The sequence below is a fragment of the Acomys minous genome (genome assembly GCF_964271855.1).
Source record: "Acomys minous genome assembly, chromosome: 2".
NCBI lineage: Eukaryota > Metazoa > Chordata > Mammalia > Rodentia > Muridae > Acomys > Acomys minous.
Genome location: NC_140484.1, coordinates 47,180,691 through 47,208,125, shown reverse-complemented (window position 1 = coordinate 47,208,125; position 27,435 = coordinate 47,180,691). Strand labels below are relative to the sequence as shown.

General features: G+C 40.4%; 1 protein-coding gene across 5 annotated transcripts; it reads right to left on the bottom strand.

Moving 5' to 3' along the window:
* Positions 1-979: 979 nt before the first annotated feature.
* LOC311592211 (membrane-spanning 4-domains subfamily A member 12-like) lies at positions 980-25,721 on the bottom strand. 5 transcript variants are annotated; one of them, XM_084772295.1, is made up of 8 exons: positions 25,128-25,686; positions 24,944-25,012; positions 22,676-22,767; positions 19,189-19,338; positions 14,909-14,965; positions 10,909-11,025; positions 1,864-1,917; positions 1,361-1,486 (listed from the first exon to the last, which is right to left on the bottom strand). In XM_084772295.1, the coding sequence occupies exons 3-8, from the start codon at positions 22,727-22,729 to the stop codon at positions 1,376-1,378; spliced, it is 543 nt and encodes a 180-aa protein (XP_084628421.1). In that variant the 5' UTR covers positions 22,730-22,767; positions 24,944-25,012; positions 25,128-25,686; the 3' UTR covers positions 1,361-1,375. The 5 variants fall into 5 exon arrangements, 4 of the variants coding, with proteins under 4 accessions (XP_084628424.1, XP_084628421.1, XP_084628422.1 ...); XM_084772296.1 differs by having other exon boundaries at positions 25,261-25,686; XM_084772297.1 differs by lacking the exons at positions 1,361-1,486; positions 1,864-1,917 and adding exons at positions 4,993-5,642; positions 7,095-7,210 and having other exon boundaries at positions 25,128-25,334.
* Positions 25,722-27,435: the final 1,714 nt, after the last annotated feature.

Genomic DNA, 27,435 nt, shown 5'->3' with positions numbered 1-27,435 from the left:
CTTCATTTTCCCCTCTCCCATATGACTTCCTGAGTTCAACAAGTGCTGTCTATGCTCATATGTATAGGGTCATTTACTAGGGCATGAGCATCCGACCAGTGTCCACATCCCCAAAGAAAAATGACTGTACTTCCTTCAGCCACCATGAACTGCCAATATATCCTCACTTAGAGGCAAAGCCATGGGAGTGCCTCCCAATTCATCCTGGGATTTTAACTGGCTTCATTTTATATAGACCTTGTGTGGATAACCATAGCTGCTGTGAGTTTGTGTTTAGCCGCCCTGTTATGTCCAAAAGATAGTATTTGGAAGTTTTTACCCATATCCTCTGGCTATTAACACTCTGTCCTCTCTTCTGCTATGTTTGATAAGCCTTGCATAGAGGAGGTTAATATGGATGAGCCATATCCAGCTGGGCATTCACAGCCTCTTATTCTCTGCACTTTGATCAGCTGTGACTATCTGCATTAACTTCTACATATTGCAAAAAGAATTTTTCCTGACCAAGGCTGAGAGCAGTTCTATGGGTATAAATAGAAATATGTAGAAGGCAGTTGGATAGCATGACCATTTCGCAAAAACAACAGTGGCCTCCATTTTAGGGCCTAACAGTGCATTTTCATTGAGGACCTGTATGTGGCCGGCACTGGTCTCAAACAACAGTGAAGAAACACAGGTGGAATACCTCTTTGGAGAACTTCCATTAGAGTGAAAACAATAATAATTAAGTCCAACAAGAAAACTTTATGTCAGAATTAGTACAAGCTAAGGAGGAAAATATGAAGCTTAGTAGGGAGACACATAGGGTGCATGGGAATGGGAGGTGCACACAAGGGCCTCAACTGTGAGGAGGATGTGCGGTCAGAGGCATAAACAAGTGGAAGGAGAGAAGACTGGGGATACGGGGGCAATCAGAGGGTAGTATCCAGTCTGTCAGGAGGACAGTCTTCCAAGGCATTCCAGGAGGAGGCCCATGTAGGGAGTGAGGACAGGGAGGCAGGGAGTGGACATCTGTCAGCTGTCGATGTAACAGCAGTAGCTGCAAAAGACACAAATCCTTGCCACATGAAAGGTCGGGCTTAACAGTCAGAGTTGGGAGAATTAACAAGCCAGAAAGAGCAGGCAGAAGCTGCCAAAGATGACTGTAACCACTGGGAACATCCACAAGTTTTAACAGTTTGATAGCCTTTCTTTGGTAGGTCCTAAATTTTACCTTGCTTGCGTGCCCACATTCAGCCAACTGGGGGCCACCTGGGTTCTCAATAAATTCTGGCATGCTCAAGGCTTCAAGGTACACTTTAATCATGGAACTTGATGGAGAAGGAAGGCACTGGGCTTCAGAGCTGAGATGCTGTCTCTGGCTATGAATCATTCGTTAGTAGCTCAAGACTTGAAGAAGATGGAAACAGGAGATGGACTCAATGGTTTCACATGCCCAAGGCAGGAAGTTCCTGCAGAGTTCTCTTTGGTGAACTGCAGTCTTGGTCTGTAAGAGTTTGCTTTAGGCTGGCACCCCAATGCCCTTTGAACAGCATAGACCTGTGACATGTGTAACTTCTCACCCCAAGCCTACTGCAGACTTAGAGATGGAACACTGCTTCTTGGTGAGCATCCTTTGCCACTGACGAGTCTTGGAGGTTTTTCTTTTTAAATTGCTATTCCCTTCTTGCACATAAAGTTATCTTAGTCTCTCTGTTATTGTATGGCACACTCCATTCTTGGAGAGAGGGCAGACAAGAACTCAGTTGAGAATAGGAGACAGCCTCTACCTGTCTACTGCTTCAGAAAGAACTATTAAAGTAGTCTAGAAGTTTACCCCATTGATAACCAAGTTAGATAAGAACTGGGTGTGGTAATTCATACCTGTAATCCCTGTACTTCGGAGGCTGAAGCAGGAAGATTGCTGTACATTTCTTCCTGTGACAAACAAACACATAAATCAAAACATGTTAGACTCCCTACCCAAACTAGATGAATTTCTTGGATGAGCATAGGGGTAATTTTTCTTTGTTCTGTAGATTAGTGTTTTATTACGTGGTGGGAGGAATTTCTTTTCTGGTCTAGTCTATTTGGTGTTCTGTAAGTCTGTTGTATGTTTAAAGGCATCTCTTTATTTAGGTTGGAGAAAGTTTCTTCTATGAATTTCTTGAAAATATGTTATGGTCCTTGGAGCCTAGAGTCTTCTTTTTCTTCTATTCCTATTATTCCTAGGTTTTATCTTTTTATGGTGTCTTTGATTTCTTGGATGTTTTCTGTCAGCAATTTTCTTGATTTAATATTTTCTTTGACAGGTGTATCAATTTCTTCTATTGTATCATCTGTGCCAGAGATTCTCTCCTTCATCTCTTTAACTCTGTTGGAGATGCTTGCCTCTATGGTTCCTGTTCTCTTCTCTAAGTTTTCCATCTCCAGGATTTTCTCAGTTTGTTTTCTTTATTGATTCTATTTCCATTTTCAGGTATTGAACCATTTTTATTAATTTCTGTTGCCTGTTTGTGTTTTCCTGAAAGTATTTGATGGCCTCTGTTTGCTTGATTGTGTTTTCCTGTATTTCTTCGAGAGTTTCATTTCCTCTTTAAAGGCTTCTATTTGTTTAATTGTATTTTCCTGTATTTCTTTGAGGGATTTATTTATTTCCTCTTTACATGCCTTTATATTTCCAGAGAACACTTACACTGGTCAATAAACACATAAAAACATGCTAGACTCCATTACTGATGATCTAAATGCAAGTCCAAGCTGCACTAATACACCACATCAAGATACCACTTCATACTCACTAGGGAGAACATATCAGGGAAAGAGAGACAGTAGCAATTGTTGGTGAATATATTGAGAGCTTGGAACCCATAAACTTTGTTAGTAAATTGTGCAGATACTTTGGAATAAGTTGATGTGAAATAGTAGATGTTCTTTCACAGGTTGCCTATGTTTTTCTTGTATCATGTGATTATTCTCTTTGGCATATATCCATATAAAATTTAAAACGTAACTCCATAGAAACATGTCCATAAATAGTTATAGACACATTATTCATCACAGCTCATTTTAGTTCCTTTTTTGTTTTCTATGATAAAGCACCCAGACAAAAAGTAACTTCTGGGGGAGGGGGAGGGGGAGGGGGAGGGGATTATTTTGGCTTACAATTCCAGAGGGATGGAATCCACTGTGGTGGGGAAGGCATGGTAGCAGGAGTTTGAGACTGGTCTGGAAGAGGCACAGAGAGAATAAAAAAATGTGGCCAGGTTGTAAAGCCTCTACATTCACCCCCAGTAATGTACTCCCCTTAGCAAAGCACAGGCTCCCAAAAAGTGCCACACTGGGAACCCTGCATTCAAACATGAGCCTATGGGACACACTTTATATTCAAACCACAACAGCACTTCAAACGAGGACAACTGGATAAATAGCAGTTAGGTTCTGGGGATGCTCTTTTCTCTGTCTCCTCACAGGAGAGCTGGAGTGACAGATGTGTGTGCTACCATTTCTAGCTTTATGTGGGTTCTGGGAGTTAAAACATGCTCATGCTTGTATGGCAAGGACTTTACCTACTGAGCCTTATTCTCAGCTCACATCTCCCTATTTTTTTTTTTAGATAGTTTTCCTTTTGTTTGAAAGACAACTCAAAGGCCTTCACATTCTTCCATCATCTCTCCCCAGGGTATGTTCATTCATCATTCACTACTTTCTTGCTTGCTATGAATTAAGTGTTTTGTTGGCAAATGTCTGCATTTCTACATTATGAACCGCCATTCCTTCCGTGGGTTATGGCCTTTATCTCATCTATTATTACTTTATCCTCCATGTGTTCAAACATTGTTCCTCACTCTGTATGTAGTTCTTGCTACATTTGTTTACTCACTTCGCCTCTCTCAGAGCTGTGGTTTCCAGTTTATGAGGAGCACAGAACAGATGCTAGTCATTGTTGTGCAAACTCCAGTTCAAAGAAGTAAAAAAGAAAAGAAAAGAAACTCTTGCCACATAGGAAGATCAGAAGCAACACTCCTGGGTATCAGAATCTGAGAGTACGTAAGAGATCAAGAGAATACAGAGTACATTGTAGAAAAAAAAAAAAGCATGCAGCATCAAGTAGCCTGCAACAGAGCAATGGTGTTTTCCTTAAACAAATGGTCTCTCTCTCTCTCTCTCTCTCTCTCTCTCTCTCTCTCTCTCTCTCCCTCTGTGTGTGTGTGTGCTTGCACATATGTGTGTGTTATGTACACATATATATCAGATACCCTGCTGAAGAATGGATGTCCCAAAGAAATTATTCAAGGGGAGAAAACAAGGAAACCTACACGTCTGTTCTTGGAAGACGGGATATACAGATATGCTGACATAGATGCCACAGACTATCCAGCCACATTTAAAATCGACTGATATATGAGTAGCAACATAAGTCTATCTTAAGAGTGTGCTACTGGGAAGAGAAAGGTGTGTGCATATATGTTCTGCTCAAATTACATGCATGACTGTAGTAAAATGCCATATACTTTGCACCATGGATCAGTTGTTTATGAAGACAGGGAAATGGGAGCAAGACGTGGGATTCAGAGAATGTAGGTGGAGGGAAGGGGTTTTGGCTTAGGTTTTAAGTGTCCTCTAATGGTCCATATGCTAATCAACCTGTGGTGACTGTGAGGCGGCAACATCCTGGTTGTTGTTGTTCTGTCTTTTTCCTCTCCCTTTCTCCTCTTCCTTCCTTCTTCCCGCTTTCCTCTATCTTTCTTCCTCCCTCCCCTATTTCTCCACTCCACTCCCTTTCCTCCTTCCTTGGCTTCTGTGAGCAAGCAGTCTTGCTCTGCGACGTTTTCCTCAGCATGGTGCTCTGTTTCACCACAACCCCAAAAGGAATAGATGTATCCAAATGTGGACTGCAGTCTCTGAAACTGGGCGCCCAGATAAACTTTTCCTTTCTAGAAGCTGTCTATCTCAGGCATTTTGTCACGTAAATGGAAAGATGAGCAACACAAAAGGTCTTTACAGATGCAACATAATGCTGCTAGAAAGATAATTTATCTTAAGTTTATAAAATTCAAGGCGTAAATGAGTAAAAGAGAAAAGCCGTGGGAAAAAAGACAAAACATTGCAGAAGATGGACTTTCTAGTAGAGGAGTTCTGTGGGCATTCATTTATGTAGTCTCAGTCGCACAAAGCTATATCTAATGGCACTATACACTCCACACTATAGATAAATTACGGATCCTTTAACAATGGCTAAAAAGGTGAGGGGTGGCTTATTTTCCTTCTCACCATGAAGGTGCTTAGAGTCAGCATTACTTCACCTCATCAACATTAGGTGCAGGGCCCATGCTAGGAAATTGGTGTCCTTTCATGGGATTCTTGGGCATAGAAGAACCCTTTACCTCACAATGGCCAGATTCAGCCCCAGATTAGTTTATGACAGTGAAATAAATTTATGCTGAATTTCCCACGTGGAAAAATAAACATATTCATTGCTATCAATTTTTAATAATGAAATGGAGGACAGGAAATACCGAGACAGACTTAATACAATTTCATTTTCCAAGATGTCTCTTCAGCAAAATGAAGTTCTTCACTCATCATTGAACTTTTCTCCTTGACTGAGGCCATGATACTTCTTTTGACCTGTAGGAAATGGGTTGCTTTCCACTGTGAACCTGAGGTAAGTTAGATGGTAGGAAATTGCTTATTAATGGGATTGAAGATAAAGAACTGTACAGTTTTAGTAGCATTTTGAAAGAAATCTAAACAGAATAGTCTTTTTTTTATTGAGAGTCTTAAATAAATAAAATTAGTAGAATTTTTTTCTTTTCCTTATTTGTGTTGCTCCTGGAACCCATTGTCGTATACATGCCAGCAAGGGCTTCATCTGAGATACAATTCCCAGACAAAACTGTGGTTTAAAATAAAATATTTTAAAAATTATTTTTCTCCTTTCCTTCTGCTATTTATTTCCCCTTCCTTTGCCTGTCCTCTCTTTTCCTTTCCTATATATTCTGCTCCTCTCTATTTAGATTTTATTTGGTATGAGTAGAAAACCATTTCAATTTATGTTCTTTTTCTTGTCCCTTTGTTCAGAGAATTATGAATATGTTTTGTGTTTAAATAGAGCCATATATACTTTTAAAAAGATTTACATATGTGCTTGAGTGTTTTGCTTGCATACATAACTATGCACCATGTATATTCCAGGTGCCTGGAGAAGACAGAGGTGAGTTGTTGGATTCCCTGGCACTCGAGTTATGGATGTTTTTGAGCCACTGTGTACATCCTGGGAATCAAACCTGGGTCCTCTGCGAAAGCAACAGGCGCTCCTAACCACTGAGCCAGCTCTCCAGGTCCAGGCGTATGTTTTAAAAGTCTATAAGTGTTAGTATTCTAGGTGAATTTCAACTCATTTCAATACTTTAAGGAAAATGTATAGAAAGGCAAGTAGTGATCCAGACGTAAGTACTCTCATTTCTCTGGAGTGACACACGCCACCCACATGTTAAAAGGAAGTGGCTTTTGCTGTACAATTGCAGGGGTGGCCTCTGAGGTGAGAGAAAGTGGAAAATCTGAGGAAAAGTTTTATCTGATAATGTCTTCTACGTTCTCAATTTTTGTTAACATTCATCCCAGACAGAGATTACTTACGGAATTCCATCTACAGATTAAGATGGGATACTGAACAAGGTGTGTTAATGGAGGAAGAGGCAAGCGATGACGTGGAGGTAGCTTGTGAAGGTGGAGAGTGGGAACTAGGGCCAGTTACGTAATGATGAATATGAAACCCGGGGTCTCTGTCACTGCACTTTATCCCACGCAACTTCTTTTTATATGCCTCCTACGGTCACCAAGCCGAGAGACACACTAACGCTACCTACGTCCTCCACTGCTGAGCCACATCCTCAGGCCTGCTCATTCCATACAGGGAGATTTACTTAGCGTCAATTCTACAGAGAACTGTTTCGTACAGAAACAGTATTGCAAAAACTGTTTCTACCTACTTTTAGTCACAGTTTAGAGACGGCACTACGGATGCTTAATGCTTTCTAAGTTATCTGAACAGGGCACACATCACAGAAGTCGGTAGCTCCTGTTCACTGAAGGAGAAATGACAGACTCACTGTTTTTATTCTTCTGTGTGTCTTGCTCTATAGGTCCACTCGGTTACTATGGAGGCCACAAAAAGCTCCACGATAACAAACAGGAACAGATACTCCGTGAGCATTCTACCACTTCTCTACATCCAGAAAGAAAACACACTCTTAACTCAATGTTTTCCTTATCTTTGAAGGTTTCTAGGACCCTCTGGATCCTTCTTCTATTTCCCCATTCTCCGTATATGCACACAACGAAACATTATAATATATACTCCCGTTTCTCCCTCCAGCTTCTCTCGTCATCCCCGGATTTTCCCTCTCAACAGCATTCACGGCGTTCCTCCCCATCCTTCCGCTCTTACATTCTTTATAATTCTTCTGCAAGGTTTCTTGAACCTCAGTGGTGGTGAGGTTTGTACAGATGTCAAGTGGAGATAACATCTACAGAACAGGCCGTTCAAACACTGAACAATAGACATTCGTTTCTTAAAGCAGCCCATAGAATCTTCTCCAAAGTCTATCACATATTAAGACAGAAAACAACTTTAAACAAATATAAGAAAATTGAAATAAAATCCTGCATTCTATTTGACTACAACAGAATAAAGCTAGATATCAGTAGAGATAAAAAAATACAGGAAGGCCGGGTGGTGGCGGCTCTCGCTTTTAGTCCCACCCAGTGCTTGGGAGGCAGAGGCAGGTGGACATCTGTGAATTCAAGGCCAGCCTGGTCTACAGAGCAAGTTCCAGGGCAACCGGGACTTGTTACACAGGGAAACACTGCCTCACAAAACCCCAACCCCACCAAATCCAAACCAGACCAAAATCAAAACCAAAAATTATAGGAAGTGTATCAACTCATGGAGATTAAACCACATCCTGTTGAATAATTAGGTCTTTGAAGAAAAAAAAACTATGCCTATTGAATGAATTGAATGAAAGTAAAAACAATACACAAAAATTGATGGGGCATGATAAAGGCACTCTGAGGAGGAAAGTTTATAGCACTTGGTACCTACATCAACAACATTATCTCAAATTAACTATTCAATAATGTACCTTAGAACCTTGCAAGAAATGAGAACAAAGAAAATTCTAAAACAGCAGATAGGAAGAAATAACCAAAATCAGGATGGAAATTAAGAAAATAAAAACAAACAAGCACCAATACAAAGAATCAATAGAATTAACAGTTGGTTCTTAAAAACAAAATAAGAGAGATTGACAAACCCTTAGGCAAATTAAGCAAAGGAAAGGTGGAGGAGACCTAAGGTAATAGAATAGAAATGAAAAGAGAGATATTACAACAGTTTTCAACAAAACTCAGAAACCACAAAGACATGCCTTAAGAACCTGTTCTCCACAAGATTGGAAGACCTTAAGGAAATGGAGGAATGCCTAGATGCATTCAACATATCAAAATTAAACCAAAGAAATAGTTGAAACATCTCCACAACCAGAAGCAAGACGGAAGAGGTAATAAAATATGTCCTAGAAATTACCATGGATTGACCTCAAATTCCACCAGAACTTCAAAGAAGAATTAGCATCAATACTACTCAAATTAGTTCTTTGGAATAACAAAGGAAGGAAGGTTTCTGCTTTTGTCAGCTTTTATTGTCAACTTGACACAACCTAGAGAGGCTTCCTAAGGGGAACCTTCAACTGAAGAATCACCTCAGTCAAACTGGCCTGTGGCCATGTCTATGAGGAACTGTTTTGATTAATGATTGATGCCACAGGGTCCAAACCACTGTGGATGCCATTCTCAGCAGGCAGGTGAGTGTAGGTTGTATAAGAAAGCTAGCATGGAGCAAGACAGGGAGTCTGAGAGGGAGCAAGCAAGCAAGCAGTATTCCGCAACAGCCTCTGTATCAGTTCCTGCCTGAGCTCCTTCTGGACCTTCTCTCAGTGATGGACTGTGACCTAGAAGTGTAAGTTGAAATAAGCCTTTCCCCCTCATAAACTGATTTTGTTAGAGCTTTATCACAGCAACAAAAACCAGACTATAACATTTTCTAAACCCTTTACATTTTAGCACTAAAAACTGGAGGAATTACCTTGTAGGAAAAATAAAAATAAAAATATAAGCTGTTTATTATATCTCATACCCTCAACAGATGAAAATTCATACGTATATTTGATCATATTACAATTAATAGTTACTGAGGATGGTGAATACATTTCTGCTAAAGTATGATGGGAATCATTGTATTTTCTTCCTTGTTGTGGGTAGCACCAGCATATTTTCTTTGGAATGATGAGCCTCTGGTGATGAGAGAGTTGAGGTACATTTTCTTTTGAGGTGCAATTTAATAATCTTATTTAATGGGAAAGTATATACAATGACAATTTCTCCTCTTATTTACTAAATGATAGATACTAAAAGGGAACTCTGCATTTTCTATGTTAATATAATGGTCTCCTCATGTGTCACTGAATTGATTTTTGTTAAGGCTCTATTTAGTGTAGTGAGGAGACTTGGAATTTAGCCTTGATCAGCATAATTGCTCTTCAGATGACTAGACCCATGAGCTTGAGCAAGTAGCTAAACATTTTGAAGCTTGCTTCTTTATTGAGTCAGAGATACACAGATATGTATCTATATCCATATTTGTTTATTGTAAAGTTTCTCTCAAAGAAACATAGAAATAAGAAAAATGTGACAATGAAATACAAACCAATATATACTTTGGAAGGAGTTGATTAACCATAACTCTTGCCAGGCATGGTGGCACATGCCTTTAATACCAGCACTCGGGATGCAGAGGCAGGTGGGTTGCTGTGAGTTGGAGGCCAGCCTAGTCTACAAAATGAGTCTAGGAAAGCCAAGGCTACATAGAGAAACCCTGTCTTGAAAAACAAAGCAAAAAATAAAACAAAACAAAACAAACAAAAAACCATAACTCTTATCTGTTGAAGTAAGGAGACCTTTCTGAATTAGGCTTTCAAGTTAGAAACAGGCAACATCTAATGGTGTCAATTTAAAAAATGTGGTTTCTAGGTCTTGGTTAAAAGTACAGCTGTTTTGGCTTCTGGTCAAAGCCCTGGTCAAAGAACGGAGGGACAGTATAGTACACAGATGAGACTTCAATATCATGGCTCAAATTCCCACATAATTTGCTCAGCATCTCTTCCTTTTCTTTGTCCTCATCCTTTCTTTTCAAGCCAACAAACCTAAGTGGCTAAGAGTGCCTATGCTCATAGTCCCACCTGCATAGGACAAAAAATACACAAACATAAACAGCCGAGAAGAGCTCTGCATGGTCCCTCTAAAAGGCAGATGCAGAAATAAAAAATGTCTACATGGCTTGTGCATGTGGAACTGAGTATATGAGCCTTCCAAATTATATTTCTGGCAGAGATAAGCTTAACTATGTATACTATAGCACTTGCAATAACCAAGAGTCTATGGCCAAGAGTCCACATAAATGCCATTTCATTCATGGAAGAGTAAAATGTTACTCTAGCAAATTTGATCTATAAATAAACAAACAAATATCCTGGGAAAATTGGTCTTAGGGATGTGGGTACCTAGGGAGAAACAAACTGTCAATCATGAATGTATTATAGCAACCAGGAGGAAGCAGGATTAACTATAATGCTTCACCAATAAAATATCTGTATTAATATTTGTGAGACTTTATTTAGATTATGAGGCTTTGGAATATAGCATGTAGCTTGCATCACATGGATAGTAGGTACATATCCCTGAGAGTAAACTGATTAGAGGAATCTTGGTTGTTTGACTGATACTCGAATGCTTTGATCCTCACTAAGGAACTGAAGGCATATTTCAAAAATCATGATGAAATTCTTTCAGAAATCTGGTACTTACATGTTGCCACAAGGAAGATTCTAAACCTGAAGTCCACATCAGCTCCAGTGTTATTATAAACACACCAATTATTGTTGTAACGATGCTTAAGATGTTCAGTGTCATAGTCCAGATCAGCTAGAACAGATTGAAAAGTGTTGTCCAGTAATTGGAAACTATTTCATAGCCATTTCTGCTAAGTGTGTTCTTATAGAAGAACTATGGAAATTCTAATCTTTCTGGAATAGTAAGATCACTGACGAGTTGTCAGAACTAACGAGTTGTCAGATTAGTAAGGCTCCTGGTAAGATCACACAGTTTGGGGGGAATAATACAACTTTTGATATGACACGCATGTATCTATTTCTCTACTGGTAACTGACTGAATGCCTAGCCTGTGCTGTGTTGGTGGATAGAGGGACAGAAAACAGGTAGTCTCTGCATTAGATATTTTTCAGCCTACTGAAGAAAGTGGAGTGCAGAATAAATGTAAATGGGACATTAAAAATATGGCCATGATATGGACAAATTCACCATGCCACACAGCTTTATATTACCAGAGAGCTAATATTCTAGGAGGTTGCTATGGTTCTTGGACATCAGGAGGGCAAGTAATTGTGCTTTATACACATGCCAGAGAGGTTATATATCATTTAATATTACCATCGAGAAGAATCTTTTTTTTAAATACTTATTTCCTTGTCCGTAATTCACAATAAATTCATTCTAGTTAATAAGGCCAGAAAACAGGTACGGCAGTTTAAATCACTGGATTCTGAAACCTATCTCAAAGAACAAAGCATCCTAATGGAAACTGTTATATGGTGTTCACTGATGTCAGTTCATTTACTAGTTTGCAAAAAGTCTCCCTTACAGAAAGACAACCAATTAAAGCTATGAAGAATTCTATCTCAAGTTGCCCAGGAAACTGTCTCCCTACAGGCTAGCTTTCGTAGTGCTGGGTGGTGTCATTCTATGTGAATTAATAGAGAGCAAAGATATCAATAATCTTACCCAGCACTGGATTTTACATGGTATAATACCAACCTTTCGGGAAAATTATGCTCAGTGGTGCAACAGTAGTGTGACTGTTATAGGGGTGGCCGACTGCTTTCTGATTGGTTCTGAGACCTGTTCCATAGGATGGATTCCATGTCTGGTTTTGTAAACTTCATCAAAAGCTCATGGATGGGGACATTATAGGCCATAGAGGGGAATCTATTGCCCCTTTCCTTTTATTATATAGTCATGTTGTCAAGATGATTTCTAAACATGTATGTTTTATACCACCCTAAATTGTGTTGATCTCAACCTTGATCAGAGCAGCTTTTTTTGTAGTGAGTCATGGTTAATTCAGAGACTCATAAATGGTAAAAGTGTTGAGAATAAATGGGTTACTTCTACCAACCTGTTCCCACTTAGGGAACATAGGAAATATGTTGGAAAAGAGGGAAGAAAAAAAATCTAAGAGCTAGAGGGTATGGGGGAAGAGGGAGGAGCAGGTGAGACTGGGAGGAGAGGAGGGAGGGGGTACAGCCTAGGTGTAAAGCAAATAAGTAAATACATTAATAAAAAAAACCTGTACCAAAACAAATCCCCTGCAGCACTTCCAAAAAAAAAAAGTTAGAGGATAAGGAGAGAAGAGAAGCACTGTTTTCTGTATTTGGCATGTACGGTACATTTATGACCTCATAGCAGCTGGAGTTGCCTACATAGGACCTGGCACAAGATCAAGCCAGGCAGAATTCCAAAATTAAGGGAAGGCATCCGAAGGCTTTGCCTTAGCTGAGGAGCTGTTGGCAGCTGGGAGCTGCTGAGGGAGTGAGAGTCACTTTTCTTTGGGGATGTGGCTTCTGGCAGGTTGCCCACACCCCTGTGGATAACTCCACACCCATGTACACCATTGCACTAAGTGAAGTCAGGGTGGGTGGTGGTGGTGGTGGTGGTGGTGGTGGTGGTGGTGGTGGTAGTAGTAATAGTAATAATAATAATCATGATGATAATAATAACAACAAAAGTGACATGAAGGTGAGAGGGAGATGGATTGAGAGAGGTTGCCATAGGAGGAGTCAGAGGGAGGTAGTTGGGGGGAGCAGATATGATTAAAATAAGTTATATACATGTATGAAAATTTCAAAGTATAAATAAAAATATCACTACAAAAGGAAAGACAACAAAATCAAAACATTCCTCAGTTTATTTTTATACCCCGAAGGTCCAACATTCTTGTTTGGTTTTTTTGTAACTTAATGTATTTCAGTCCTTAAAGTTGAAACACTTGCTGAAACTTTAGTGATCTGGAAAAGTGATGGTTCAGGGATCATCATTTTTTATTCAAAAAAGAGTTTTTATAAGGAACTGTATTGTAAGGTCACTTGGAGAAGGTGTTTTTTAAACATCAAGTTTTACTGGGAAAAGTTATCGGATTATGACAAACAAGAACAAGTCTGGTGGGGGGTGGCACAGAAATGCAATTGGTAAAGGTTTGGTAGTTTTTTTTTTAAAAAAAGATAAGCACTCATATACAAGAGGAACAAGAAAACATATCTGTATCAAGTCTTATGAGTAAGTGTTCAGAGTAGCTTTATTTGAAAGGGCTCAGTACTGGGGACAATGTGAATTCCTGTAACACCTGAGTACACCAACAAACTACACAGATGCCCAATTGATTTTTCTCCCATGGGCAACTTATGTTCTGCAACACTGACAAATTAGATTCCTAATTTATTCTAGATCTTTTGTAGACATTTTTTGGATACCGTAAAATGTCTTAGCGTGTTTCTGACGTCTGTGGATGAAGCACACATTCTGACTCTCTACTCTTGCAGCTCCTTATATCTTTACCCCCTTGAGCTTTTATATTACACAACACCTCTGATGTTACGTTAAACAAATTTGCTGGCCTAGCACACATGCACGCTGTTACTGACTGTTCTGGTTTGCTTTCTGTTGCTGTGATAAACACCATGACCAGAAGCAATTTAGAGAAAGAAAGAGTTTTTTATCATCTTACAGTCCATCGCATAGGGAAGCCAGGGCCAGAACTCGAGGGCGAAAACATTGAGTTAGAACCATGGAGGAACACTGCATACTGACTTGCTCCCTCTGGCTTACTCAGCTAGCTTCCTTGTACAGCCCAGGCACACTTGCCTAGGTATGGTACCGCCCACAGCAGGCTGGGTCCTTTTACAGCAATTAGCAATCAAGACAATGCATCACAAAAGTGCATATGGTCCAAGCTGATGAAATTCTTCAACTGAGGTTTCTTCTTCCCCTATAATTCGACGCTCTATCAAATTGACAATAAAATCCAACTAAGATAAAAACAAAACAAAACAAAAACCTCAAATGACAGCACATGCTGGTAAGGATGTAAGGAAAAGGAAACATTTCTTCTTTGCTGGGGGAGGGCAAACTTGTACAGCCACTTTGGAAATCAATCTGGTGCTTTCTCAGAAAATTGGGAATAATTCTACCTCAAGACCCAGCTATACCACTTCTGGGCATATACCTGAAAGATGCTCCCCCATACAACAAGGACATTTGCTCAACTATGTTCATAGCAGCTTTATTTTTCATAGCCAGAATCTGGAAACAACCTGGATGTCCCTCAACTCAAGAATGGATAAAGAAACTGTAGAACATTTAAACAATGGAATATTACTCAGCTACTAAAAACAAGGAAATCCTGAAATTTGCAGGCAAATGGATGGAACTAGAAAAGATCAACCTGAGTGAGGTAACCCAGACTCAGAAAGACATATATGGTATATACTCATTCATAGGCAGATATTAGTCACATAATACAGAATAACCACACTACAATACAGAGACTGATGCACCAACCATGGACCATGTATGCTGTGGATCTTTCTTTGGATTAATGTTATGTTTCTCATACTTTAAATATCTCCCTTTTGCAATGACTTCTATTCTCTCACTTTTTTTGTTTGTTTGCTTTTATTAAAATTTCTTTCTTTGAAAATTTCATACTTTCACTGATGTCAGTCTTCTGACTTACCATACAATCTGAAGGCTTTCTCTGTAATGCTACTGAAAAAGTCCCTGATAGGCTGAACTGGAAGCAAAGACAATATTTGTTAATACTCAGTCATTGTGGCTACACATAAATTTCAAGATAATCTTAGATTGTTCTAACATGAGGGAGGGATATTATCTTAGTTTCTTAGTACAACTATAGAGAAAACAACCCAAGAAATAATTTGATTTATATTAATAGAAACAAAAGCTATGAAAATTCTAGCCACTGATGTTACAATTGTAGCGGAAATGGAATTCAGGGGCACCTGGAAACAACTGTAGCATCTCACTTGCATAATTGTTTTGCATCAAACAGATTTTGTTTTCCATAAATGCTCATTGTATGTATTATCATGGCTGCAAATGTATCAAATAGCCCTTTTACAGTATAGACTCTTATTGTGAAAGAATATTATGGGTAAGAAAATAGTTTAAAAAATTTTTATTTATAATGTACCAAATGCCTTTTAACAATGCAGACTATAGTTGCCTCATTCTTTCAGGTCCTTGGAACGCAGGTCCAGCAGACAAGATCTGCACAGGTTGGCTGAAAAGTCGAAAAGTGGTGCTTAAACAGGGACCTGAATGAAAAGTTACAAGAGGACACAAGGGCCCCCTGTACAAGGAGGTAAACAGGCATTAATAAGGGGCTGAAAGTTGGAAAACCAGCACCATATATTGAGATGACATATCATTCCTTAAAAAAGAGTGATGCCACAATGTTTAAAGCCCTGCTACAAGACTGTTGGTGTTTAGTAACAGAATATAATTCTGGTTCCCTGAAAAGGGCACTTTACAAGAGTATGGGATCAAAATAAAGAGAATATAGTGAAAGCCAACAGACGAGGAGAAAGTATTCCAATGCAATTCTGGGTGACTTAGGTATTGGTCCGTATCACGATACGAACAATAGATGGCAATGAGTCAGAAAGATTTAACAAAGGCCATGGTGGATTCTTTACATGAGAATGAGCTAGATAATGAAACACAAGAAAAAAAGTTTTTACAAGCTAGAAAGGTTCCCCCCCCCCCCCCCAGTGCAAGGTTACTAGGGATTGAATCGACAAAATTGAAAGTTTTCTTCAAGGCTGTCAAATACAAATAGCCAAAACACTAATAATGTAACATTTATATAATTCCTGATTGTGTCATGGTTCTTCTTGCTATAGGTAGTATATTGTATATATGTGTAATGTACATGTAAAAAAAAGTATATGTAAAAAAATAAAAATAAAAAAATGTTTAATAAAAAAAGAAAAGGAAGAAAAAATGTTGGCTCCAGTGAAGGATGACTGCTCCTGGCCATCTGTCTCCCTGCTGGGAAGATCATATTGTTCTCTACCTGAGAACCGTAGTGATGATTAGGACACGTGGGAGAAAGGTGAAGCCGATGAGCTGCCACTCCTGAGAGAAGTGCCTTGTTTGCTGGACATGAGGACGCATGGCATAAGTTAGTTACCAGATTATGGAAAAAAGACAGAGGAATTTTCTACATTTAGACAAGAGCTTGATAAGCTATATCAAGATTTTTTTTTTCCCTCATGGCTGGTATCATGATACGAACAGTAAATGGTAATGAGTCAAAGGATTTAAAAAAGGCCATGGCGGATTCTTTTACAGGCAGTCAGTTTGTCTTAAGGTTGATAGAAAGGCAGAAATACTTATTTTAAGCAAGTGGAAAATAAGAAAGCTAATGTAGCATGCCAGACTGCCATTTGCCCCTTTTAAAAGAAAGGTGATATTAGTGATTTCACCCACTTCTGTGCTGATATTGGGCCTTTGCATCCTTGATGGTTATCTCTGGCTACAGGCCTTCAAGGGCTGGGAATGCTTTGACTACTGGCAGCCATTCAGCATGGAAAAAGGACTGAATAATAACAAATTTGTATTCCTCATTAAAAAAGTAAGAGCCCAAATTCTTGTTAAATGACTTAACATTAGCCTCACCTATTTTATGCCCCTGTTAAAAAACTATTAAAACAACTAACAATGTTCCGACATACACTGCCACGTCTTTTCAGGGATTTTTGCCAGCAGTTTGCTATAACTCACAGCACACATATTCCATATAACCCCAGGGTCAATCTTTCATGGAAGGAGCTAATGGAAAAAGTTATTTAAACATAAAGGAGGCGGATCAGGGTGGTGTGATGACTGCACCCCACAAAATCTTATCTTCTATTTCATATACTTAGAATTAAAAAAAAAATCTGAGCAAGGATGGCCTTACTGCTGCAGAATGTTTTTGGGCCCTTCCAAAACAAGACAGGGTCATGGTTCGTTGGAGAGGGGCTACGTCTGGCCAGCTGAATGGCCTATCTTCAGTAATTCACTGAAGCCGAGGCTGTGCTTGTCTTTTTGGTCAGGGTGATGAAAAGCCAGGGTGGGTACTGATTTGACCTGTGGAAGAAGGACTGGGAGGTTCCAAAGCATCTACAGAGGCCATGCCCGAAGAAAAGGAAGACAATGTAGCGACAGAGTTGTCATACCCAAAGAACAGTTCTCCTACCAAAAGTGACTCAGATGAAGAAACCAATGATTGAGGGAAAAGAATTGATGAAATCTCAGGGGAGGGGTATGGCTGAAAAAATAGCTGTTTTTTGCCATCTTGTCTCTGTTAAATGCATTTGTTGTTCCGAGACCCACTGGGCTTATGTACGTGATCCTCCTGTGCTTCACTTTGTTAACTGGGAAGAGAATAACATTTCTATTTATGTCAATGACTCTGCGATCCTGGGTGCCCCGATTGATAGTCATATTGTTCCCCAAGGAAAGATGGTCACATGATGATTTAAGGATTAATGGCCAGGCCTTACATCATAAATATTAATTACTCAACATTCAAAGTTAGATAAATTACCCTCCTCCAAAACTCTTTTTTTTCTGTCTTATTGCAGACATTCACTGTTATGGGTATTCCTACATAGTTAAAAAACCAATAATAGTCCTGCTTTTACTAATAGGGATTTTTAAGAAATCCTGCTATGTGTGGCAAATTTAACACATCACTCAAATCCCTTATAAACCACAAGGTGTATAGAACACACACATTTGTAGAACATACACATTTCACCCTTAAGAAAGACCTTTAAAAAAATAAGAATGAGGGAAACTATTCCCTCAGATACTTTTGCTATTACCTTATTTAAAGTTTTAAAATTTGCCACATTGGGGCCACCTATTACTTGAGCTCCCAGAATTTTCAGGATGCTCAGGCCGTTGTCTTGTCCCATATAATATAAAGAAATAGACCACTGGGTACCAGGGTGAAAATTACCAGACATTTTCTAAGCAGTTGTCTGGCATTTCAGGATGATGAATGGCGGAAGGGATAGAAAAAGGCCTGGGCCCTGGGTCCTGGCGACAACGTGGCCTGCGTAGTGCTCTTGCACCTAGTGTTGCACTCAGCATATGTATTTCTGTACTTCTCTTAGGATGTTCGTGGCTTCAAAGAAGAACAAACACCCAAAAATTAAAAAAAAAATTGATTGAAAGAGTACTGCATGGTGAACGAAGCCTTGGGGAACTGGGAGAGAGGTTCCAGAGAAAAAGGCAGAGAGCTGTTTACCTCAGGTGCATTATATTTCCTGTATTGCTCTCGGATGTGATTCTGTGCCTCCTGTGATGAATATTTATATTCAGTTTATAAGATATATTTATTCCTGTTGGATGTCAGAACATAGCTATAGAACTCAATCTTGTCAGTGTTCCCTAAACCTGGATATGGCCTCTTGCCTTGCTTTTGTGCTTTCCCAACACAATCTATAGCACCTGCCATGCAATTGCATCTAAACTGGTCCACCCTGAGAAAGTTCTGGGAAGGGGATGCTTTGTTAATACCCAATATGTGCTTACTGACATTTATTTACATGTTTTTTTGAACTCAAACAATCTTCCTAGTGCCATTGCTTTCTTTGTTTTATTCGAATATAAAAGTCCATGGAAAACAAAGTACAGCTGTCTACAGCACCAGACTATATAGTTGCCTCATTCTTTCAGGTCCTCAGATCCCAGGTCCAGTAGACAGGATCTGCACAGGTGGGTTAAAAGTCAACAAATGTGGAGTATTATAATGAAAGAACATATCAAGTAATAAACTAAGGGTTTTAAAAACATATTGCTATTGTCCTTCTGGGTAGATGTAGGAATGTTTTCCTAGGGAACAGGGATTGGGCGCTCTCTCTGGCATGATGCTTGGATCAAAATCCATGAAATGTAAGGAGTACATTGGTAGTTACTATTAGAGATGAGGTCACTCACCAGCAAAGAGGCCCAAAGTGAATATCCTGTAAGTCCCATGAGAGGGACATACCCATTTCTCAATCCAAATACAATACTTTGAGAAAAGAACAGGTATGTCCAGAAGTATCCTAGGCTCTGTACGATCAGACTAGTCATTAGTTGTATGGTCTGAAAGGAAAAGACACCACTCTTTGTCACAGTTCCAGCTAACACCTAAAGAGGAACATACCTCAAGACAAATCCGAGAATAAAGAAGAAAGGTGATGCACTCCCCCCCACCCCCGCCCGCCCCCGCCCCCGCTGTGATAGAGACAGTTTGCAGAACTTTACGGTGAGGACGTTGACTGTAATATAATGTTCTGTGTATAGTCCTAGGCCATTTTGTTATGTTTGATTAGCCATAGTCAAGGCACAGAATTATTCTGTTACTATAGAGACATCCCAAGTTCTACCATTTCTTGTAACTTTCCCACTAACACTGGTAGCTGCTGTAAGGACTCATCTGTTTCGCATGCTTGCATCATTTCAAGTGTTCAACAAAGGCCATGGTTCCTAACAAGCCTTCTGAGGCTGGCCTTTTCAGTGTAATAGCATGGAGACTCAACAAGCTGCAGTATATTTGTGTGATTTATCCCTCTTTTTATAGTGGTACATGGTATCTGTGACTCTGCCTAGTTCAACTATTCACCTGATTAGCATTTGGAAATGAATACTATGAGTAGCTGTAAATTGCTGTGTAGACTAGTTTTCAGTTCTCCAGGATAAATGTCCAGGAATATTTTTTTCTGGGTTTAATAGTACATGAATTTTTGTTATCAAAGAGACTGCTAGAATACAATCCAGAGTATCAGTACCTTTTTTTTTTTCATATTCTCACCGTCAATGTTAAGAGGAGATCTCAGCATTTGGCTTGGCCACTGTTTTTAGTGCACGCAGAGTGTAAGGCCGTACTCTCCTGTTCTCACTCTTCAGGGCCTCATGATGTCCTTCTGTATGCTTATTTGCCCCCCTATCTATCCCGTCCAGTGAAATGTCTCTATATTTTCTATTGGCTTTGGAAACAAGGCTTTTAATCATCGATTACAAAACCTGTTACTTGGTCTTGGCATCATGGTTACGTTAACACTAGCCTTGTGTTAGTTTTGTCACCTGGGAAGAGAGCCCCAAGAGGATTGTATAATAGATCAGGTTGGGCTGTGGGCATGTCTTGGGGGTTTGTGTAGGTCAGGGTGACCCGTGGGCATGTCTTGGGGGTTTGTGTAGGTCAGGGTGACCTTATGGGCATGTCTTGGGGGTTTGTGTAGGTCAGGGTGACCCGTGGGCATGTCTTGGGGGTTTGTGTAGGTCAAGTTGGCCTGTGAAAATGTCTAGGGGGGATTGTATAGATCAGGTTGGCCTGTGGGCATGTCTGGGGGGATTGTTTACATTAGTCCATGTAGACAGCACTCAGCACCCGATGGAGAAGAGTGGAAAGTGAGTTTGAGTTAGTTAACACTCAGGCATTTACTTTCTTTCTGCTTGTCTTTGTGGGTGTGATTAGTCAAGTTCCTGCCTTGACTGTGACCTGGAATTTTTAGCTGAACAAACCCCATCTCCCTTGAAGGTGTTTTTTCAGGACATTTTATTACAGTACAGAGAGGAGGCGAGGCTAAGCCTCCTTTAGTTCTGCTGAGTGGAAAGCATTGCCTGCTCAACTCCATGGGGAGATTCACCTTTTCTGGGACTTCTGTCCTTGGCAACATGCTACAACCTGCTTCTGCCTGCTCTGAATCCCTGTTGCTCATTATACCTTATTTTCCATTCTGACTAATTTTTTTTAAAGTACGGGAGCAATAGCTTTTTAAATATCCATCGAATTTCTCAAAAGGTTTAGAGTCTTTTTAAAAAATTTTTATTAATTTATTCTTGTTACATCTCAATGGTTATCCCATCCCTTGTATCCTCTCATTCGTCCCTTCCTCCCATTTTCCCCTTATTCCCCTCCCCTATGACTGTTCCTGAGGGGGATTTCCTCCCCCTGTATATGCTCATAGGGTATCAAGTCTCTTCTTGGTAGCCTGCTATTCTTCCTCTGAGTGCCACCAGGTCTCCCCATCCAAGGGACAGGTTCAAATATGAGGCACCAGAGTTCATGTGAAAGACATACCCCACTCTCCACTCAACTGTGGAGAATGTTCTGTCCATTGGCTAGATCTGGGTAGGGGTTTAAAGTTTACCGCCTGTATTGTCTTACAAGGCTCATTATTTCTATTTATACTTGACCTCAATTTGTTTTCTTATGTGACACTGACCATTGAGTTCTTTTTATGGAAAAAAGACCCAACAACTGACTGAATAGTGGCGGTTCACTTCTGCTATTGTCCTTGGTGGGCTGAGAAAGCAGCATTAGTAGCTTGAGCCCCCCCTGGACTACATATCCCTCTTCTCAAAATCACAAACCAACAGTTACTATCCCACAAATCCATTGGCTATATCTGTGGAGTCTTATTCTGGACTGTGTGGTCTGCTCTATTTGTCTGTGTTTTTCTTATTAAAAAAAAATAATATTGATGACTGTAGGCAGACAGTGTTTTAAAAATCAACTAGTGTTATTTCTCCTACTTTAATTTAGCTGTTTTTGTTCCTTCTCTTTTCCACATAATCTTTGGTAATTCATAACTATCTACAAGATATTACTAGGATTTTAATAGGAATTATGCCAACCCCACATGCCAACTTAGGGATAACTACCATTTTTACTGTGTTAAGATTTGTAATCCATAACTGTGTCTTTTTATTCTTGTAACCTAATTTTGAGTTTTTCATTAGCATTTAGTTATTTTCAAAATACAAGTTCTATATATGGTTTCTTCAATATATGTATTTTCTTTAATGGTGGCTATATTCATGTTCATTATTATCTTATAGAAACACAGTTCATCTTACATCTTGTGACTGCTTAACTTATTTGTAGGTACACTGTGCCTAAGTGTGTGTGTGTGTGTGTGTGTGTGTGTGTGTGTGTGTGTGTGTGTGTGTGTGTGTGTTTTGATTGTTTAGGACTTTTCTCACCTAATTTTTAATCCTGTGTGTTTAACTTTTAATCTGGCTCCATCATTCAGCAGTATGAGTGGATGATGCAAAATCATACAGCCAAAGGGTGTAGTGGGTGGGATTGCCTGGGCAAACAGTAGGGAGTCTGTGGGATGATGTGGACAGCACACCACCTCTGTAACCAGCCGTTTTCAAGAACTCCGTAGTCTGCAGATTCCTTTGGATGTACTGACAATTTGCTCACCTCATTTAGGGCATGATAAAAAGAAAAAAATTCTCTCTCAATTTCCAGACTCTGTATATATTTTGATGCCATGTTACCAGCACAAGCCATTGTAACTGTTTTGCCTTAATTTGAAGAGTTCATAGTGGATATAGAGGTGGTTCACACCTCCTACCTCACGTGGTAAGGAGAGGCAACCCTCTCACTATGTGACTTACTCAAAATACTCAAGTAGCATTTTGCTCTTACCCCCAACAATCTCAGTTCCTGTTTTATCCACAGACGATTCTGTGGCATTTTCATCAAGGTGTGACAGAGGGATGTGAGGATATGTTTCTCTCCTGTGAAAAATGTGGAGAAAAACAATATAAATTAGATTAGTAGTGATTATTATTATTCTCTTAGGTAAGATTCCTAAGTCTGAGGGGAATCCAATTCTACAGCTGACATCCGTTCTTTAAAAGATACTTGATTGCTCCCGGACGGATTCTTTTGCACCAGACTAACAGTATCTTTAAAAAAATATTTTATTAATTTATTCATATTACATCTCAATGGTTATCCCATCCTTAGTATCCTCCCATTCCTCCCTCCCTCCCATTTTCCCCTTACTCCCCTCCCCTATGACTGTTCCTGAGGGGGACCTCCTCTCCCTGTATATGCTCATAGGGTATCAAGTCTCTTCTTGGTAGCCTGCTATCCTTCCTCTGAGTGCCACCATGCCTCCCCATCCAGGGGACGTGGTCAAATATGGGGCACCAGAGTTCATGTGAAAGTCATATCCCACTCTCCACTCAACTGTGGAGAATGTCCTGTCCATTGGCTAGAGCTGGGTAGGGGTTCGAAGTTTACTGCACATATTGTCCTTGGCTGGTGCCATAGTTTGAGCAGGACCCCAGGCCCAGATCTGCCCATCATAATGTTCTTCTTATAGGTTTCTAGGACCCTCTGGATCCTTCTATTTCCCCATTCTCCCATGCTTCTTTCACCTAAAGTCCCAATAGGATGTCCTCCCCTCTGTCCCACTTTCCTGGTAAGGGAAGAATTTCATGGGACATGCCCCTTGGCTTAGTGTCCAGATATAAGTGAGTATATACCATTTGAGTCTTTCTGCTTCTGGGTTAACTCACTCAGTATGATCATTTCTAGTTCAATCCATTTGTCCATAAATTTTGGGAATTCCTTGTTTTTAATAGCTGAGTAGTATTCCATAGTGTAAATGTACCACAGTTTCTTTATCCATTCTTCTACTGAGGGACACTTAGACTGTTTCCAGGTTCTGGCTATTATGAATAAGGCCCCCTATGAACATGGCTGAGCATATCAGACTAGTAGTATCTTGACAAAACTAATATTTTCCTCTCAGGAAGCTTTGCTCATTTATCACACTTGAGTTAGATTATGCCAAGTACTCAGCAATAGCTGCTCCAATCACACCAGTGCCTCCAGCACCAGCTCATAAGCCCACATTGCTGCACTGGGAGGTTTAGAGCCTTGCTACATTTGATTTAGCCTATTACCTGTTATTGGTGTCATATGCGTTCAAGTCTGTCTGGGGTGGGGGGTAGGGTGTGTCTGACTAGAAGGATCTGTGTCACATGCTTACACTAGATACAGAGAAGGCTGGAAAACAGAGTGCTATAGGCTTCTTAAGTTATCGAACAAGACAACCAGAGTCAAGTGTTCAGCAGGCAAGGCAAGGATAACTCTGTTTCTGTCACTGACAGCGAGGGTTAGGGTTCCTGTGTCCTATGAACCGCATGACCCTCCTTCAGTTCCTATATCTAACACCCATAGAAACTGTTTTTATTCTGGCTGGTCTGAACAGAAATGGACATCTAAGATACTTAGTGGGGACACAGGGTAAACTCTTTCCCTGATGATTGGGCAGAGTTTGTGATTGAGAAGATGTAAAAGCTAGAAGTCGTGACATTACTTGGTTCTATCTGTTCTAAATGACAGAACTGCAGTGGACAAGACTTTGGGTACGAGAAGAAGGGCACCCAAAGAAAACCATGGATCGAAAAAGATCAGAATTTATCACCTTGTGACCACCTTCAGTCTCTTAGTTCCATTCTTTTGGAAGTCTGGCGGCCTATATGCTATGTAAATACTATTACATATATCAATTTTGCTAAAACAAATAAGAGATAGTTTATGCTTTTTTTTTTCCAGCCAAAAGGTTAACACGTTTGTTTTGAGCGGCTTTCTAGTTAGATATGGATTTGACAATGTCCACCCCCATCTCCTGTACCCTTGCCTCCCCAATCCCACTAATTTCTCTATGTCTCTAATGTCTGACCAATCTTTTCCCTTTTCTGTCAATCACTATATATAGTTATATCTAAAATTCAGGATATTGTCTCTAGATCTTTCATTTACAACCTTTTTCTTCTTATATAAGCCACAAACGCTGAAGGCTTCATTTGCCATGGTAACAGCCATTGACATTTGACAAGGAGAAAAAGCACAAAGGCATAGAAAGAAAAATTTAGAAAATTGGAGTTAAAAACTTACCCGTTACTAGGTGACTTTTAAAAAACGTAGTAAACTCCTTCAAAGGCTCTTCTCAGCGACAAGAATCACCTGTAGGGTTGTTTTGTGGAGAAAAAAGAAGCTAGTATTGAATTAAAACTCACCAGGAAGTAGTGTCCACCGCCTGTTCTTAACGTGATCTGTTCAAGGGTCATGGAATACCTACTCTGTTACAATCCCAAGGTTAGAGGGGGGCAATCCTGAAGGAGTTGTCATTAGGTCCAGATCTTCCTGCTCTGGGATGCCTACAGGCAGCACCTGCCTCAGTGGCGCTGCCACCTCCATGTGTCCCTCATTACCTCTTGTGGATCCAACGCAGCGCAGCTGCGGTTGTGTCCCGGAGCAACCGCAAAGGGCGCCACGTGAGGAGGGCCACGCAGTCGCTAGTTCCGCCGACCCCCTGGAGGTTCTACCTCCAGGCCCCACGAGATACACGTGGGGTTAGGGGATGGGGCCAGCAGGAGGGGCTCTAGTGCAGACACCCTTTGCTGACCAGTGGTAGGCACACTCTAGCTATTAATCTGCAGAGTGTCCTAGCCCGACTATGTCTGATTCCCTGCTCCACAGCTTTCCTGACCAAGCAAATGCCTCCTGTTGTTTTCCAGTGAGTAGCTGGAAGCAAGTCTTTCTTTTGTGAGTCTTCTCAAAATCCAAATTCTGAACTCGACAAGGAAGAGTGCTGTTGGAACCCTAGATCTGGCAGGACGTGTCTTCTCCCGTTCATACTTGCTCTGTGTACTTACCATGTTCAGAAATTAGATTGCACAAATCTGTCATCCACCCTGGGACAAGAAACTCCAATTAAACCATCCAAAAGAAGACATACTGGCTGGAGACAGACTTGTAGAGAAAGGATCCAGAGGAGGAGGAGAGGAGTTGGGTGGTGGTGGTGGAAGCTGACTAAAATTCATTATATAAACATATGAAACTGTCAAACAAACAAACAAATTATCCATGGGGAAAAAAGGGTTAGTGACAGTCATGTTTATGAGGCCAAACGTCATTTATGATATGGGTCCCCACCCACTGAACATTTAGTGTAAAGGTGCTATATCTGGCACCTGGCAGAAGTGAGTAACTAAATGAAAGGCCATCCATTCCAACTTACTCAGAGTATACTGAGTTTCAGAAGCGAAAGTGATTTGCTTGCCTGCTAACTAAAGGAGTGCTCCTCGCAGGCAGTTTGTCGAGGCTTCCAGTATCAGGGATTTCATATATTATCTAGTTCATTGGACAACGTCCTGTTGAGGACAAATATGAATGATGCTGTTTGTGTATTGGGAGTAAGAAGTGGGGGGAAATACAGATTATCCCCACCCCAACCTTTACCTTGTGGGAAGTGTGAGATGAGAGATGAACCATGTTAGTATTAGGAAGTCAAAGAGTCCAGCTTAGGAGGTAAGGGGCAGACGAAAAGATAAGGACGGCCCCGCAGACCCCTGAGCTCTAGGGAAAAAAATGTAAAATGATGCCTACATTGCCAAGGATTGTGCGTTTGGTTGCTGGATTTTGCAACATGCAGGTGACTGCTGTCATTGAAGAAGGTGGCCTCAGAGGACAGATAACAGTTAGGCTTGACCTAGAGTGGAGTCAAGGGAAATGACAGGTGATTCTTGAAGATACTATGTACTGACTTCTGGAGCTCTGGTCTTCAGAAAAGAAAGGTAGTCATGTGCAGAGAGAGGAGAGCAGGCGAGTTGTTTTTGTTTTTGTTTTTTTTAAACAGAGTAATGATGAAAATTTTTATCAAGGCTGGACTGTGTGTGTGTATTTTATTTATTTTTTATTAATTTATTCTTGTTACATCTCAATGGTTAGCCCATCCCTTGTATCCTCCCATTCTTCCCTCCCTCCCATTTTCCCTTTATTCCCCTCCCCTATGACTGTTCCTGAGGGGGATTTCCTCCCCCTGTATATGCTCATAGGGTATCAAGTCTCTTCTTGGTAACCTGCTGTCCTTCCTCTGAGTGCCACCAGGTCTCCCCCTCCAGGGGACATGGTCAAATGTGAGGCACCAGAGTACGTGAGAAAGTCATATCCCAGGGGAGTTGTTTTAAGATGAAACGAGTAACTTGAGTAAGCGCTGGTGGGGCTGACTGCGAAGGGGTGCAAAGCCAAAGCCAGTTAGACACGGACGGGGCTGCAAGGCTTCTGACTGTGATCTCTAGAATCCACGTTCTGTCATGCACAGACCCTGGTACAGCCTCAACTTGTTCACGGGACACTTCACCTTCTTGGCTCATCACTCAGCTTGCCAGGGGGGCACTCCTTTGCTAAAAGCTTGCTCAGTGTCTGGAAGCAGGAGCTCTTGGGTAATAGAATGTAGGGTAGAGGTTCTGTGTAGTTTATGGAAGCTTCTAATTCTCCACAACTTAACAACTAGTTCTATATGGCTATGGGGTATTTGTCACATGTTAGCTTGAATTGACATCTATTTATTTATTATTTTATTTTTTTGACATCTGTTTTAAGTG